The 15,983-nt window shown below is 37.8% G+C and overlaps 1 protein-coding gene across 1 annotated transcript; it reads right to left on the bottom strand.

The window, feature by feature from the left end:
- Window positions 1-1,138: 1,138 nt before the first annotated feature.
- Window positions 1,139-15,953, bottom strand: PSMG2 (proteasome assembly chaperone 2). Its single transcript, XM_016197289.2, has 7 exons — window positions 15,772-15,953; window positions 12,627-12,798; window positions 8,166-8,224; window positions 5,112-5,230; window positions 4,107-4,280; window positions 2,273-2,393; window positions 1,139-1,446 (listed from the first exon to the last, which is right to left on the bottom strand). Exons 1-7 carry the CDS (start codon window positions 15,826-15,828, stop codon window positions 1,348-1,350), a joined length of 801 nt encoding a protein of 266 aa, XP_016052775.2. The 5' UTR covers window positions 15,829-15,953; the 3' UTR covers window positions 1,139-1,347.
- Window positions 15,954-15,983: the final 30 nt, after the last annotated feature.

Below are 15,983 nucleotides of genomic sequence, written 5' to 3'. Positions count from 1 at the left end.
GGCACTCCAAGTCAGTCAAGACAGCCAGGAGCCTTCTAAAAAGCTGGAATATTGAATTCCATTCCATTCTTTTCTGCTCCCCCCACCTCAAGCCATGAGCTGGTGGTTTTCGCCCAATCATGCTGGTATTTGTACTTGGGGGAGGGGCAATTGTGAGTAAAATGAAATAGCTCTTACCCATTTCATTGCAGCTGTTCTCAACTCTGTGCTCCCTTGGGAAAATACAACTTTTTAACTGGTTTCTGGATTTCTCATAAAGGCATTCTGGTCTATATATTGATAAGGTGTATGTGTGGGGAATGAGGGCTGGGACTTCCTATCCCACCATCTGGTTGATGTTACCTCCCCTTAAAATTTTACCAAGGGAAACAAAGTCTATAGAACCCAGAATGATTGATGTATCACAAATAAATCATTTACTAAGTACTACGGAGTAGGGTGTATCCCTTAGCATTATAAGCCCTTGTTTTACAGATGAGAAAGCCAATGCAGAGGTTTAACAGCCAAATAGCAGGTATGTAACATCATGTGTAAAAAGTGACTGGTATGTAGTAAACACTTAAAAATGAAAACTATTTTTATTATTTCTTTTTTATTAAAATTCTTTTGAGATGGGGAAATTATTCTAGATTATCGTATTGTGCCCAATGTGATCACAATGATACTAAGTAAAAGAGGCAGAAAGGGGACACGAGCCAATGAATGCAGCTTCTATAAGCTGGAACGGGGAGGAAATGATTCTCCCCTGGAGCCTCCGTAGGAAACACAGACCTGCTAACACCTGAGGATATTTTTTCCATTGCTTTTCAGAGACTGGGAGAGAGAGAGAGACATGGGCCGGTTGCCTCCTGCACTCGGGGATCCAGCCTGCAAGTGAGGTACATGCCCTTGGCTGTAACTGAACCCTAGACCCTTCAGTCCACGGGCCGAAGCTCTAACCAGGGTCAAACCGGCCAGGGGAGACCTGCTAACACTTTTAGTACAGTAAGACCTATTTTTGGACTTCTGACTTCCAGAATTGTAATGAATTGTAATTTGGGTTGTTTTAAGCCACTAAGTTTGTGGTAATTTGTTACAGCACAAACAGGAAACTAATACAGAAGTCTGAGTTTAAAAGACTAAGACACATTTCATGAAATTACTTAGGAAATATTTTATTGTACAAAATTTACATTTGTTGCATATGATGAAAAGTATAGCAAAACCAATCTTTTGCTAATCCATTTTTTCTGTAAAAAGCAAAAATTTATTTTCTAATACATTAAATAATACAGCTTTTTATACAGTTGTTTAATAGTTGTGTTGGTAACAAGTGTCTTGGAACACAGGTATAAAACTGAAAACAGATCAAAAAAGCGCAGGGGGAAGACCACTGCCAAAGAGTAATCTCCAAGAACTTGGCATTTTCCATGGCAAGGCAGATGTTGTGGGGCCATCACACTGTAACTGAAGAAAAAAATATTTTAATTCTTCATCTTTACCAGCAAATGGCCTTTTAACATGTAAGTATTACAAAACTCCCCCTTCTCTAGTTTTTTGGTTCCTTTTGGTTTTGACACTTTTAGCTGGATCTTATTGTAAGCAAAAACAAAGTAATACGTTTCTATGTCTTTATGTCAACTTAAGATAAATGTTCTCAAGTTTCGAATCATCAAGATATGCCAGAAAGGTTGTGGATAGATTCTATCAAGTAAATCAAATTCAAAAGGAATAGGCATTTAAAAAAAAAAAAACAGTACTATGTGAGTGTATCAATCTGTTCTTAGCAAAAGCATAAGTTAAAAAGACAGTTATCTACCATACAAAACAGCCTTATGGCACTTCTGTTATGCCTAAAGGCTAACTGATTTTCCTAGGTGTGATGTTCTTATTTCATAATAGAGAAAAATAATTATAATGCATATTCAATAGCTACTGCAGTGCTCACATAGTAATACCTTTTGCTTCCTAAAAAAACCAAAAATCCTGAATTCCAAAAAGAACTTATTTATTCTTGTAAGAAGCTGTCTGGAATAAATGCAACATGAAAAATGAATACAATGAGGTACTTAAGATATACTTTTGGAAAATCAGCCTTAATGAAACAACTGTAGACAGCAGGTTGGTTAACTGCCCTCCTTTCAAAAGTTCAGCAAAAATAAATTTTATGTAGAGATATGATTATATTCAACATAAACTTTTACTTATTTGGTCTACTTATATAGCATATAAAATACAAGTTTATGAATACATAACCAGAGAAATCACAGGTTTAAGCTGTAGCAAAACTTACATGTGGTTTGATTATGTGAAGCCATTCATTAAGATACTCAACAAGACCTAATGCATCTGGGATATTGTCTCCTTCTGAAACAAATTTCAGCAGAACAGCCATTGGGATTTCTTTAGAACAGCTACAACAAATTAAAAAAAAAATTAAGTATTCTACTGATACAAGACGCTGATTCCAGTGTGCCTGTGTTTATAGCTAAGCTAATCTTCCAGGTTTTGCACAAGGAGAAGATGACCCATCATGAGATCACTTATTTATCTCCCTTTGCCCCAGATACATTCTTCTGTTTGTGGGGACAGAACTAGGACCCATGTAATGCACACCTAGGCATATGCGAGTTTGTGCTTTACACCAAGGCTACATGAAAAACCACCCCTCTATACTTGGTTATAGAACATGAAATATGTTCTGATCTACTCCCAAAACCTACTGTAGAAACAGCTATTTTCAGAAGCACCATAGCAAACAGACTGAAAGATTCTAATACCTCATTACTTGAAAACTGAAATTCGTAGCCAGTTTGGTTCAGTGGTGAGGGCATCAGCCCGTGGACTGAAGGGTCCCAGGTTTGGTTCTGGCCAAGGGCATGTGCCTCCGTTGCAGGCTCAATCCCTGGCCCTGGTCAGTGCTTGAGCAGGAGGCGACCAATAAATGTGTCTCTCTCACATCAATGTTCTTCCCCACCCCACCCTGAAAAGCAATGGAAAAAAAAAACCTCGGATGAGGATTGAAAAAAAAAAAAAAGAAAACTGTGGAATAAAGGGGAAAAGACCCTTTACTATTACTTCTTGCGTTTATTGAGTGATTATTAGGTGCTAAGCAGCGTCTGCATATTTTATGATTTAATCCTTACAACAATCCTTGAGAAACTTATAATTATATCCATTTCATTAATGAATCAGTTTGGAATAATGGGAACAAGGACAGAGTACCTGGATTAACCTTCATCCAGTACATTTTCATTGATTTTAGAGAGGGGTGGGAGAGAGAGAGACATCGATGTGAGAGAAACTTCGATCAGTTGCCTCCCATATACACCCAAGCCGGTGATTGAACCCACAACTTAGGCTTGTGCCCTGACCGGAAATCGAACCCACAACTTTCTAGTGTACAGATGATGCTCCAACCAACTGAGCCACATCGGCCAGGGCCGGAAATGACTTTTTGTTGTTTTTTTGTTAATCTTCACCTGAGGATATTTTTTCCATTGCTTTTCAGAGAGTGTAGAAGGGAGAGTGGGAGAGGGGAGATGGAGGCATAGAGGGGAAGGAGGGGAGAGAGACGGAAACATCAATATGAGAAAGACACATCTACTGGTTGCCTCTGGTATGTGCCCTGACTGGGGGCAGGGGGCGAACCGGTAACCGAGGTTTGTGCCCTTGGCCAGGAATTGAGCTCTCGACCCTTCAGTGCACAGGCCAACACTCTAAACACTGAGCAAAACCGGCTAGGGCCAGATTTTCTATTTAAAATGATGACAGTGTTCTGAAAGTGGTGATGGGTATACACACTGTGAATGTATTTAATACCACTTAATTATACACTTAAAATGGTTAATGTTATTTATATTTTACCACAATTAAAAAAAGATTATAGAGGTTGCATAACAAGTTCCAGAATTCCTAACATGCCACACATAATAAAGTATTAAATAAGGCTTTTCAGGAACCTATTCTCTTATAACCAAATTTCAGTCTTTCCCCTGAATGTAATTTCTATTTTATAAATATATTTTCAAAGTTCCAATAAGTAATCCAACACATTCTCCCTATTATCTTACTTTCATTTTAAAATAAGGTAGGGAATGAATGAACAAAGAGGCAAACAACCTCACCCTTCATCATAGAGTGTTTTTGTGATACCTCCTCCAGGTATACGGATGCAAAACTCAGAATCGCTTATTTCAGGAATGCATGGGCTTTTTTCCATTTCTTCCCAGTGAAGGCTGTTTATTTTATTTTGTACACTTTTTTGCAGGGAAGGTGTAAGTAGGTACCTAAAGGGAGAACTAGAAACAATTACATAATTAACTTCCTAAAAACTCACAAATATAAACATCAAAGCAAAAATCAGTTTTTAGCAAAAATTACCTTGTTCTCTATTCTATTGCACAAGACAAACCTAAGTTTTAGCAATTTATGGAAGAATAACATGTAAAAAATATTGCTCTGATTCGTTATTTACAGAGAGATGGTAAAGAGATAGGGAAACTTAAACTAAGGCAAGACCATCATGAAGATATCTCTATTTCCCACAGCTATACTCCCTTCTGGCCATGAGGCCTATTGAGATTCCTAGAAATTAGTTACAGTTTTGAAACCTTACTCTTGGCTGATATTTTCATTATGATTTTATAGGTGCAAAAATGATAATGCAATGAAACAGATTATACTGCTATCTCTTGGATACTTTGTCTTATACTTAATATTTCAATTTGACATGCCTAGAAGCTATACTTAAAGGCAACTGAATTTCTGCAAATATCAATCCAATTTTTCAAAAATTATCAACCAATAAATCTAGGTACCCTTTCTCCTCTTTCTCTTCATAGCTGAGCTCTGTGAGGTTGCCATGCACAATACCACACAATCAAAGCACAGCTCCAGAACCATCTGTCTTTACACCAAAGCTTTCCTTGTGCCCCAATTACAGAATTAAAAGGGTCTACCTAACTGTGCTCCCTCCTATCTCTTGAATTTCTTTTACCATCTTCTTTCTAAATTTCAGGGAGGAGAGGTAAGGATATACATGGCTTGTAAAACTTATTTTAACTTTTAAATAGATAAATCATCATAGTAATGCATAATCATAAAATATTTTTTCAAAGGCAAAAACATACCTGCGAAGCTGTAGATCATTACAGTGATATGAATGACTGCTTGAAAGAACAATAACTCTGGCACAGTTACTACTTTTCACCCAGGAAAGCAGCTTTTCACAGAATGGCTTTGATTTATACTTTGTATACATTGGGAAAAAAAGAAAATCTAAAATCAGATCTTAGAGTATAATAAGAGTATTCTATATAATATTTCATCAATTCTGTGATGTTAATATAATTTAAATATACTAAAATTAGAATTATTTTTAGATCCACTTACTGTCCTAAAACTGAAGGTGAAAAATGAAGAGCAATGAATTATCTATTACATCTTTACAATTTAGAAATAAACTGTGAGGAATCTAGATTTTTAAGAAATTCCATTTTGACTGACAAAGGAAAATTTCCCAGTACTCTAATTAAGTAATCCATTATTACTTAAAAACTACCACATGGTCATCTATGAGGTGTTCTTGCCAGAAATTTCTGACCTGAATCTGATCATGAAGAAACAATTAGGTGAATTCAGAATGCCCAATATCTGGTCTTGCTTTCTCAAAAGAGTCAATATTGTAAAGACCTGAAAGAGGAGGGGAGCCAGTTCTACACTGAAGGATACCAACTAAAAAGATGTAACGCCCATGTGCAAAATATGACCCCTGAATGGATCCAGAATTGAAGGACATTTTGGAGACAATTAGGGAAATTTGAATATGCTGGATGATACTACTGAAAAATTCATTAAGTGCTCATTTTCTTAGGTGTGGTAATGGTGTTGAGGTTGTGAAGAATAATGTCCTTGTTCTGGAAAGATATATATACTCAAGTATTTTGGGTGTGAAATATGACGTTGCTGGCCTATTTTTGGATTGTTTGACAAAAGAAAACAATGCATGCACATGCATAGAGAGAGAATCAAGCAAGTGTGGCAAGATACTAACGTCTTGGTTAATGTGGAATGTAGGTTATAAAATTATGAGGGGGAGAACTTACTTTATGGAAACTCTTCACAGACTGTTAATAATTATTCAATAAAATTCAGAATGCAGATAAGAAATGGCTAATCTTCAAAAACAGGAGTCCTGGGTAGAATACTGGTTAAGAGAGGCAGACTCTGGACAGGCTGCCTGGTCCAGAATGCCGGCTCCGCTTCCTAAACACGGTATGTCTCAGCCAAACTGCTTTATCTTTCTGTGTTTCAGTTCTCACATTTGTAAAATGAGGATAATGTTAGTACCTGCCTCATACAATTATTATGAGGATTAAGTAGAGTAATACATATATAGAGTACTCAGAACAGTATTGATGCAAAGTATCAATGCTCAATGTTTGCTGCTTTGAAGTCACTCTTTACATATACCAAAAATTTCATTGAAAGTGTTTGAACTATCTTAATTCTTGAACTTAACTGATGTTAGTGTGAACAAAAAAGTGAACCAAAAATCCATGTGACAAAATGTAAAAATGTTAGCAACTCTTACTGCAAAACTTTGAGTATGATATTGTTAATTAAAGAAAATGAGTGACTCTGGTATAAATATTAAAACAATCATAATGCTATTCATGATAGCCTGAAACTAGAAAATATCAAACGCTCCATTAACAGTACAATGAATAAATTATGATTTATTTACATAGCAGAATCCTACATAGAGGTGAGAATAAACAAACTACCTCTACTTGCAACAACATAAATGAACCTCACAAATAGAATGCTGGGTAAAGGAAACTAGACACAAAGAAGTACACACAGTAAGAGTCCATTCATGTAATAATATAACAACTAGGATGGGGCACGGGGGAGGGCCTCTAGAAGGTTGATAAATTTCTGACCTCCTAAACAGATGGTACCTTAATCCACTCAACATTTATTGAGAGCTTCTCCACATGCAAAGCACTATTTTAGAAGCTGGGGATATTGACAGTGAATGACACATCATCACTTCTCTCAGGAAACTTACTTTCCATTAGAATTAGATAATAAACATATATATGACATGCCGGGTGGTGATGAGTTGTGAAGAAAACCAGCACAGGATAAGATAGAACCGGTGGTCAGGGAAGGCCTTTCTGATGAGGTAACATTTAAGCAAAGACTAAAGGAAGTGAGCCGTTTTTAGGTATCGAGGGGAAAAGTATTCAGGCACAGAAATTAGTGTAAAGACGCTGAGACAGGAATGAGCTCAATCTGTCTGAACAATACAGGGAGGCCAGTGTGGCTGAAGCAGGCAGGGTGAGCAAAAGGGGGAAACAGGCAAAGAGCACAGGGGAATGAATGGAGATTAGATTAGGTACAGCAGCTGGCCAACAAAACTCTGCAGTAATGGAACTGCTCTTTATGGCAAATGCTTGCCACATGTGGCTATGGGGAACTTGAAATGTGGCTAGAATGATGGAGAAACTAAATTTTTAATTTTATTCACTTTTAATTAATGAATCAAAATTTAAACAGCTACATGTGGCCAGTGGCTACCATATCAATGCAAACTCAGGGCCTGATAGACCATGGTAAGGGCTGTGAATTCAGTCTGAGTAAGATAGGAAGCCATTTAAAAGGCTTCTTGAAGACAGAAGTGATGTGATTTGATTTAGGCTTAACGGATTATTGACGGTGCTGTTTGCAAAGAGACTATTAAGTGTTTGTGGGAAGTGGGTGGTGCAAGAATAGAATAAGGGGTGTGAGAGATGACAGTGGTTTGGACTACAGTGGTAGCAGCTGGATGCAGAACACATTTTGATATATACATAATTTATACATAGATGACACTGGTTGAAACTTAATACATATAAAATAAACCTATATTCACATGCTTAAATTTTTTCATTAAATGCTACCTGAATCGGGAATATGTAAGACCCAGGCTACATGTCCCAATTCCTTTCAATATAATCATAAAATAATGGTAGCACCTCTGAAATTTTATGAGATTTTCACTACAGATTCAGGCCTTTCTTAACTGTACATACAGTAAAAAGATCAGGAATGACTTTTGACTCTTAATTCTTAATGATACTTAGTATTTTCTCATTATATTTTACTAAAATAAATTTTAAAAGGCAAATATAACATACCTTAATAAAAATGGATCTTAACTGAAGAACCACTAGCTTCTTTGAAGGCAATGAATATACTGTAAAGACAAGAAGAGAATGAAATCAAACAAGAGTTGAAATGAAGGAGTTATAGAAATAAAATTATTAGCCACCCAAGTGCCCATCAATGGACAAAGGGATAAAAAAGTTGTGGTACATATACACAATGGAATATTACTCAGGAATAAAAAAAATAAAATCATACCATTTGTGACAGCACGGATGGACGCAAAGTATTATGTTAAGTGGAGTAAGTCAGACAGAGAAGGACAAATACCATATGATTTCATTTATAAGTGGACTCTAAAGAGCAAAATAAACAAACAAAACAGAAACAGACTCATAGGTACAGAGAATAGATTGACAGTTGCCAGAGAGGAGAAGGGTCTGGGGGCTGGGTGAAAAAAGTGAAGGGATTAAGAACTACAGATTGGTTGTCACAAAACAGTACCAGGAATGTAAAGTACAGCCTAGGGAATATAGTCTATAAAACTGTAATAACTGTGTATAGTGCCAGGTAGGTACTTGAAATATTGGGGGAACCACTTTGTAAAGTTTATGATTGACTAACCACTATGCTGTATACCTGAAATTAATACCAAGTAATATTGAATATAAACTGTAATTGAAAAATAAAATTAAAAAAATAAAAATATTAAAATTGAATTGTAAGAACTTTCATGTCTACACATTTTCAATAATTAAAATATAGAAGAAATGCACTCTAACACTTGGTTAAAGTAAAGCATTTTAGAAGTAGCTTAAAATGCACCTATGGGTTTTATTCTATAGAATACATTTATTTCTAAAAGCTTAACTGTAAGAAAATATCAAAATTATTTTTCTTCTGACTTTGATTATCAAACCAAAGAAGTAGCCCTGGCAGGTGAGGCTCATTTGGAGCGCTGTCCCGTGTACCGAAGGGTTGTAGGTTCGATTCCCGGTCAGGGCACATACCCAGGTTGTGGGTTCGATCACCAGTCAGGGAGTGTTCCAGAGGCAACCGATCGATGTTTCTTTTTCACATAGATGATGTTTCTGTTTCTCCCCCACCCCTTCTCCCTTACTTTCTCTCTAAAATTAAAACAACAAAACACCCAAAGAAGCATTCCTCTAGAAATTTCTGGCATTACCACAAATAAAATAATTCTTAAGAATGTTTTCAGTTTCTGATATTCTTCCTTCTCTTTAGAGAACAGCAACACTCATTGGGTTAACAGAATAAAATGAAGATTGTTTTGGCCATGTAACAAAATCCCTGGAGTAAGTACATTTGTGTTTTTTATGAGTTTTGAAAGTCCTGAAATAACCTGCAAAATTTTCTGTGAGTCAATGTGTGAGCTTTTCTGGGAAAAGGATGCATAACTTCCAACAGATTCTACAAAGGGTCATCTTCACTGAACGCCTAAAATGTCCCTGTCAACTTCACCTCTATGAATGAAAAGCTCTGATATGAACCAAAGACAAAATATAGTCTCCAAGGATATATGATTATGCTAAGAGGTAAGCTTTTACTCACTATAAAAAAGATTAAGAATAACCCTAGACTTGGGCAAATCCTTTGGTGGATCATGTCTCTTCTGTTACAGGTCTTTTGGGGATTGTGTCATTGGACTGGTGTGGTGTGATCGGGGACTTGAATCAGCAAGTCTAGTAACCATTAGGTATGTTCAGGGCAAAGGCAGCTAAAGCAGGAAGTTCAGAAATTAGGGAAAAGGGCATAAATTTAGGGAAAGGGGATTAAGGCATAGGCCACTCAGGCCTCTAATTTTTCTCTGATGTACATATATAGTGCAATGCAACAAACCTACTGGGAAGAGGTGTATCTACAGGGAGTTTGCAGGCTAAACTTTAAGATGTAAGATATGCTACCTTCCATATAACAAAACTAAAGTTCTCCATCAGTGTGTCATGCAAATCTTTTTTGAGAAGATCCTGTTTTCCTTCTTTTCCCCCCGTTTTCCTTCTGATGCAATATGAAAGCAACATCACCTTTCATGTATTCTGTCCAAAAATATTTTGCTTTTATCTAACCAAGCCTTTAGACCTAACCCCAGTAACAGAAAACACAGAGACTAGAGGAAAAGGCCAGGTGACATCACAAAGGAGTAATAAGATAAATGTAGATAGGACATTCTATAAGGACAGTGAGTCCAGTTTTTCCTTCAATAAATCAGTTTCATGAAGAAGGGGAAAAAAGACTACTCTAGAATAAAAGAGTTTTCAAAGGTACAACAATCAGATGTAATTTGGGTCCTAGTTTGGGCAAACTAACTTTAAAGAACATTTCGGGGTAAAGTGGGCCAATTTGAATATAGATAGGGTATAGAAAGTTAAGAAACTGCTATTGCTAATTTTGTTAAATGTGATGGTATTTAGCTATGTAAGAAAATGTTTTTAGAAGACAAGAGATGCATACTTATATATTTGGGGGTGAAATGTCATAATGTCTATAATTTATTTCAAAATACCTCATCTTAAAGAAAATAAAGTGATTAAAGAACTATATCCAATTGACTTGCTGCCAGTTTGTGTCAATGGAAAACCAGTGGGTCCGCCACTGGAATGAAGGTGCATTAGCAGGGTGGTATGGTGCCTGAATCAGGTCTCAGGGACCAGAGTGCCCTGATAAGTTCAGCTACACCAGTCATTAATCATGTGACTTTAATTTCTCTGTGCAATGGTTTCCTCATCTATAAAACTACCTATGGAATAATTGAGAGGATTAAATGAGTTAACACATGTACATGCACACTGTTCAACAAATGACATGCGCTGGCGAGGGTGTGGAGAAAGGGGAATCCTGGTACACTGCTGGTGGGAATGCAGACCAGTGCAGCCACTATGGAAAACAGTATGGAAGTTCCTCAAAAAATTAAAAATGGAACTTCCTTTTGACCCAGTGATCCCACTTCTGGGAATGTATCCTAGGAATCCTGAAACACTAATCAGAAAGAATATATGCACCCTTATGTTCATAGCAGCACAATTTACAATAGCTAAGATCTGGAAACAGCCCAAGTGCCCATCAGTAAATGAGTGGATAAAAAAGCTGTGGGACATTTATACCATGGAATACTGTACAGCTATAAAGAAGAAGGATCTCCTACCCCTTGGGACAGTATGGATGGACCTGCAGAATCTTATGCTAAGTGAAATAAGCCAGGCAGAGAAAGACAAACATCACATGATCTCACTTATATGTGGAATCTCAAGAACTTAATAAACTGAACAAAATAGATTCAGTGACACAGAAGCATGGATCAGACTCACGAATTTGAGAGGGAAGGTAGGGATGGGTGGGTGGGGAGAGATTAACCAAAGAGTTACATGCATATATGCATAACCCATGGCCATGGACAATAGTGTGGTGAAGGCCTGGGGGGGGGGGGAGTGGGTGTGGGATGAAAGTGGTCTATAGGGAAAAAGGGGGACATTTGTAGTATTTTGAATAATTAAAAAAAAAAAGAATGATAGTTGTTATCATCAGTGGAAGTATAAAAATTCTAGTTCTAACATTTATAGTCTTTTATCCTTTCAGACAATAACTGAAATTCCATCTTTCCTGCAGGAATTTCAGTATTAAGATTATTTTTTTAAAGTGTTTTTCATTATCACAAGCTAATGATATGAGCAGTAAGACTGACAAAAACCAAAATGCTTTTTCATTTGTTTTTCAATCCACCACCGGTCTTTCATGGTCTTCTATCACATCTTGACTTTGACCTTAAAATGGTAAAAGAGGACTGAGAGGCCAACAGAGGAACTAGTCATCAAACAAAGTAACTGGATGCTCCTGTACTTCATGATCAACAGCTTTTCCCTTCCTCACCCACTGCAGTTCCCCATTATAAACAAACAGTGGTCAGTGCAATATAAACTGTGTTCCCTGATTAAACCTGATAGTCCAATGAGAAATTACGGAGATTTATGGCATGGGAAAGGCCTACATCTACTAGCAGTATTAGGCAACTCAATCTTTCCGAACCATATTGATACCATATTATTATGAATTCTATAATAATGTGAGAGGATGACTGAGGCTTAGATGAGATAGCATATACTAAACATACTGAGGACTGAGCCCAGTAGAATACTCTTTTCTCCTCTCCTGGTATTACTGATGCTTACACATGTCAGTAAGAACAGAAAATAAAACTGATAAAAGGAAAAAAACAATAAAAAACCCAGGTTAAAAAAACAGAAATCTCAAATTCTATCCAAGGACACAAGTACATCTCTCATAGGAGTTGCCATTTAGAAAAGGCTAAGAACTAAAACCAGGATATAAGAGAATAGGACAACGTGACTGGGTAGTCCATTCTGCACAACGCTGACATCAAGAAAAACATGTGCTACAAAACAGTGTCTGTAGAGTCTATTTTAATTTAAAACAACTCTACCTTGTAATAGAATAAAATATGCCGAAATCTTACATACCTTCAGCATTTATACTGAGTTCTGATGAATTTTCTTTTGATGTTGCATATGGATTGTTTCCAACCATTGGTACAAGACAATCAGTATAGAAGTAACCAATCTTACACATATTCAGTGTAGAAATAATCAGATCTATTGCAAGCTGGCCAACATTTCCAACAGATACTGCTGGCTGAAGTTAAAAAAAAAAATTCATTAAGGCATCAACATTAGACAGAAGACAATAATCACAGCACTAGTACTGAATGTTTATGCTCAGGTATATCATTGCTACATATGGATTCTTTCATTAATTGCAAGTGAGGTGTTAGCAGGGGGCCTCCTCCACCTTTGAGACTATTGAGTTAACCCTTACGGAACACCTGTTGTCAATCATTATTCTAGGCAGTGGGAATGCAGTAAAACAAATCAACAAAAGTTCCTGCCCTGGTGGAGCTTCCATTGTAGTGAGAGAGCAATTTACCTGCAATAAAATAAATAGTAAAATATACAGTGCTATCAACAAAAATTGACTGTGAGTGTGTGTATATTTATTTGGCTACAATTTTAAACAGGTTGGTCAAGGAAAGAATCACTTTAGGTGACAAGAAACCATAGACCTGAAAGAGGTTAGAAAGAGAGCAGCGCAGACAGGGAAAGAATATTTCAGGTAGTGGGAAAGCAAGTGTAAAGGCTGAGGTATGAACAAAAGTGCCCTTGGGTATTCTATTTGCTTTGTTAGTGCCTAGAGGTTGGAGTGAGCTCATTTTCACATTAACCCCTCTCCGCCGGACACACACTTATCCCCATGACTAATAGTTCAACTGCCAAATCTCTCGCTATAGCCCAGAACACTTATCTGAACTCCAGAGCCTAACAGATACTTCCCCATGGTTATGTCACAGGTAACTCACATTCAATATGTACAATATTAAACTTTTGCCCAAACTTGTCCCCATATTTTGTATTTCAGAAAAGAGCAACAATTATTGAGCCAATTACTAAAATCAGGAAACTTCCCTTTCTTTTACCAACCACACATAACACATGACTAATTTTCATTGATTTTATTTTTTTTTACTTTGTCATATATTTTGGGGTCCTTCAGAGTGGTCTCCCACTTTTCATTGCTTTCATCTATTAATTCCCTGGTTATCTCCTGTAATTCCCTTTCCTCTTCTCAAAGATTCTGCTAGTTTGGTTAGACCCTCACTCTTCCTGTATGATCCATCCTTTCCTCACTACTGGATTCTTCCCATGGGCATATACACATGGTCTAATATCTTTCATTCTAAATAACCATCCTTTGGTCCCATATATGCCCCTAGACACTACCTCGCTTCTAGGGTGTCCCTCCACAGTCCCAATTTCCCACAGTTGTTCACTAAAGCATCAACAGGAACTTTATTTCTAAATTAATGAACAAAATACATAGATATCTACATCTCCACCTTTTCTCCCATTTATGTAACCCACTCTAATATGACTTCCATCTTCACCACTCCACTGGGAAGTTTGTCAAGTTATCACCAATAATCTCTTAGACATTATTTTCTCTATAAAGCTTTTCTTTTACCCCCCTCCCCCAGGTATTTCCTGCAAAGATACTTTTTCCCTTTTGTGTTTAACAAGTATTTTTCAGGGAGTTGCTTTGAAATTATGTAAAATTTCCTTCCTCAGAACACTATCACACGCTAATTTTAGCATTGATATTTCTTGCATGCATAATGAAAATTGCCTAAAAGTTTTCTATTACATTCTTTTAAAAATATATTTATATCTTTATTGATTTCAGAGAGAGGAAGGGAGAGGGGGAGAGAGAGAGAAACATCAGTGACGAGAGTCACTGATTGGCTGCCTCCCTGGCACATTCCCTACCAGGGATAGACCCCACAACCCCGGCATGTGCCCTGACAAGGAGTGAGCCACGATCTCCTGGATCATAGGTCGATGCCCAACACTGGGCCCCCTGGCCAGGCACCATCATTCTTTTTTAATTGACACATAACACTGTATCAATTTTAGATATACAACATGATTGATATATGTATACAAGGTGGGCAAAAGTAGGGTTACAGTTGTAATACAAATAAATAATACAATAACAAATAATACAAGAATAAACAGTTTCCCTACTCACCACTGTAAACCTACTTTTGCCTACCCCTATATATTGTAAAATTATTACCAAATATGTTGTTTTAAGATCCATAACCACAGTTACAATTTTTTCCCTTGTGATGAGAACTTAAAATATTTACTCTCTTCTTAGCAACTTTCAAATGTAGAATACAGTATTGTTAACTATAGTTACCATGCTGTGCATCGCACCCCCAAGGACTTACCTTCTAACTGAAGTTTGTACCTTCTGACTACTTTCACCCATTTCACTCAACCACCCCTCCACTCCACCCACCGCTCCATCAGTGAGTTCTAGTTCTCTGCAGCTATGAGTTTAATTGGGGTTTCTACCTTCCTCCCCCGCTTCCTTCCTTCCCAGTTTCCACATATGAAGCTTTTCTTAACAGGTCCTTGTGTCCCGCCCCCTCCCAATAAATCCTTGGGCCTTTCTATAGCTTTTAAAAACTTCTGTCCCAGCATTTATTGCCTTTGTTGATCTTCGTATTTCCAACTAGACTGTAAAACTCCTTGAGGACAAGGGCCTAGTCTTATTCTAATATTTTCACATAACAGAATGTGTACTGAAACAATGAATGAGCATGGGCAACTGTAACAGCGATAAAACCGACTTAGCTACTGGCAAAGCTGCTTTTATAACCCCCATCGGTAGTTTTTCCGGTTAATGACAATGACTTGCTTAAAAACGACTCTAAAACTAGTTGAGAAACGATTTTTCTAGGATAAAATGTAAAGACAATGTCCCGCACAACATACGTACAACGTATCTGTAATATCCAAACACATTACGATGTGCAGTTAACAAAGACTACAAACTGTAGACGCAGATACCAGGCTTGGGGATAGCGCCAACAAAGGTTCGATGTGCACCGCCACATTTTCAGCGCGGGCTGGACACCTCAAATAGAAACAAGTACCCTCTGCCACGGCCGGTGACACCCCGACTGGGGCGGCGGCTCTGCAGGCGCCGGCCGGGAGGCAGCAGCCTCAGTCGGGCTGCGGAGAGCTCGTAAACGCGGGGACTCACCATCAGGAGGGTGAAACCCGCGAGGTCGCAGACCGACTCTCCGCAGGGAACAAACATGGTCGCACTGAGATCGGAGGACCGAGGTAAGCGCGGGCCAGAGAACGAGGCGGGAAGGCGAAAATCGCGAGCTCCGCACCCGTCCGCGAACTCAGAGCCTAGAGCTCCGCACGGCGCAGGCGCAGCGCGACCAGGCCGACGGGGTCCTTCGAGTC

This window comes from Miniopterus natalensis, chromosome 7, assembly GCF_054644295.1.
Source record: "Miniopterus natalensis isolate mMinNat1 chromosome 7, mMinNat1.hap1, whole genome shotgun sequence".
NCBI lineage: Eukaryota > Metazoa > Chordata > Mammalia > Chiroptera > Miniopteridae > Miniopterus > Miniopterus natalensis.
Note: the sequence above shows the minus strand (reverse complement) of the source record. Positions and strands in the feature narration are given on the sequence as shown.

Coding starts and splice junctions, on each gene's coding strand:
- PSMG2 (XM_016197289.2), bottom strand. CDS start 15,828: ATGTTTGTTCCCTGCGGAGAGTCGGTCTGCGACCTCGCGGGTTTCACC. Junction 8,225..12,626: donor ACTCAGTATAAATGCTGAAG/GTATGTAAGATT, acceptor TTGTCTTTACAG/TATATTCATTGCCTTCAAAG. Junction 1,447..2,272: donor TTCACATAATCAAACCACAT/GTAAGTTTTGCT, acceptor TTTTTTCTTCAG/TTACAGTGTGATGGCCCCAC.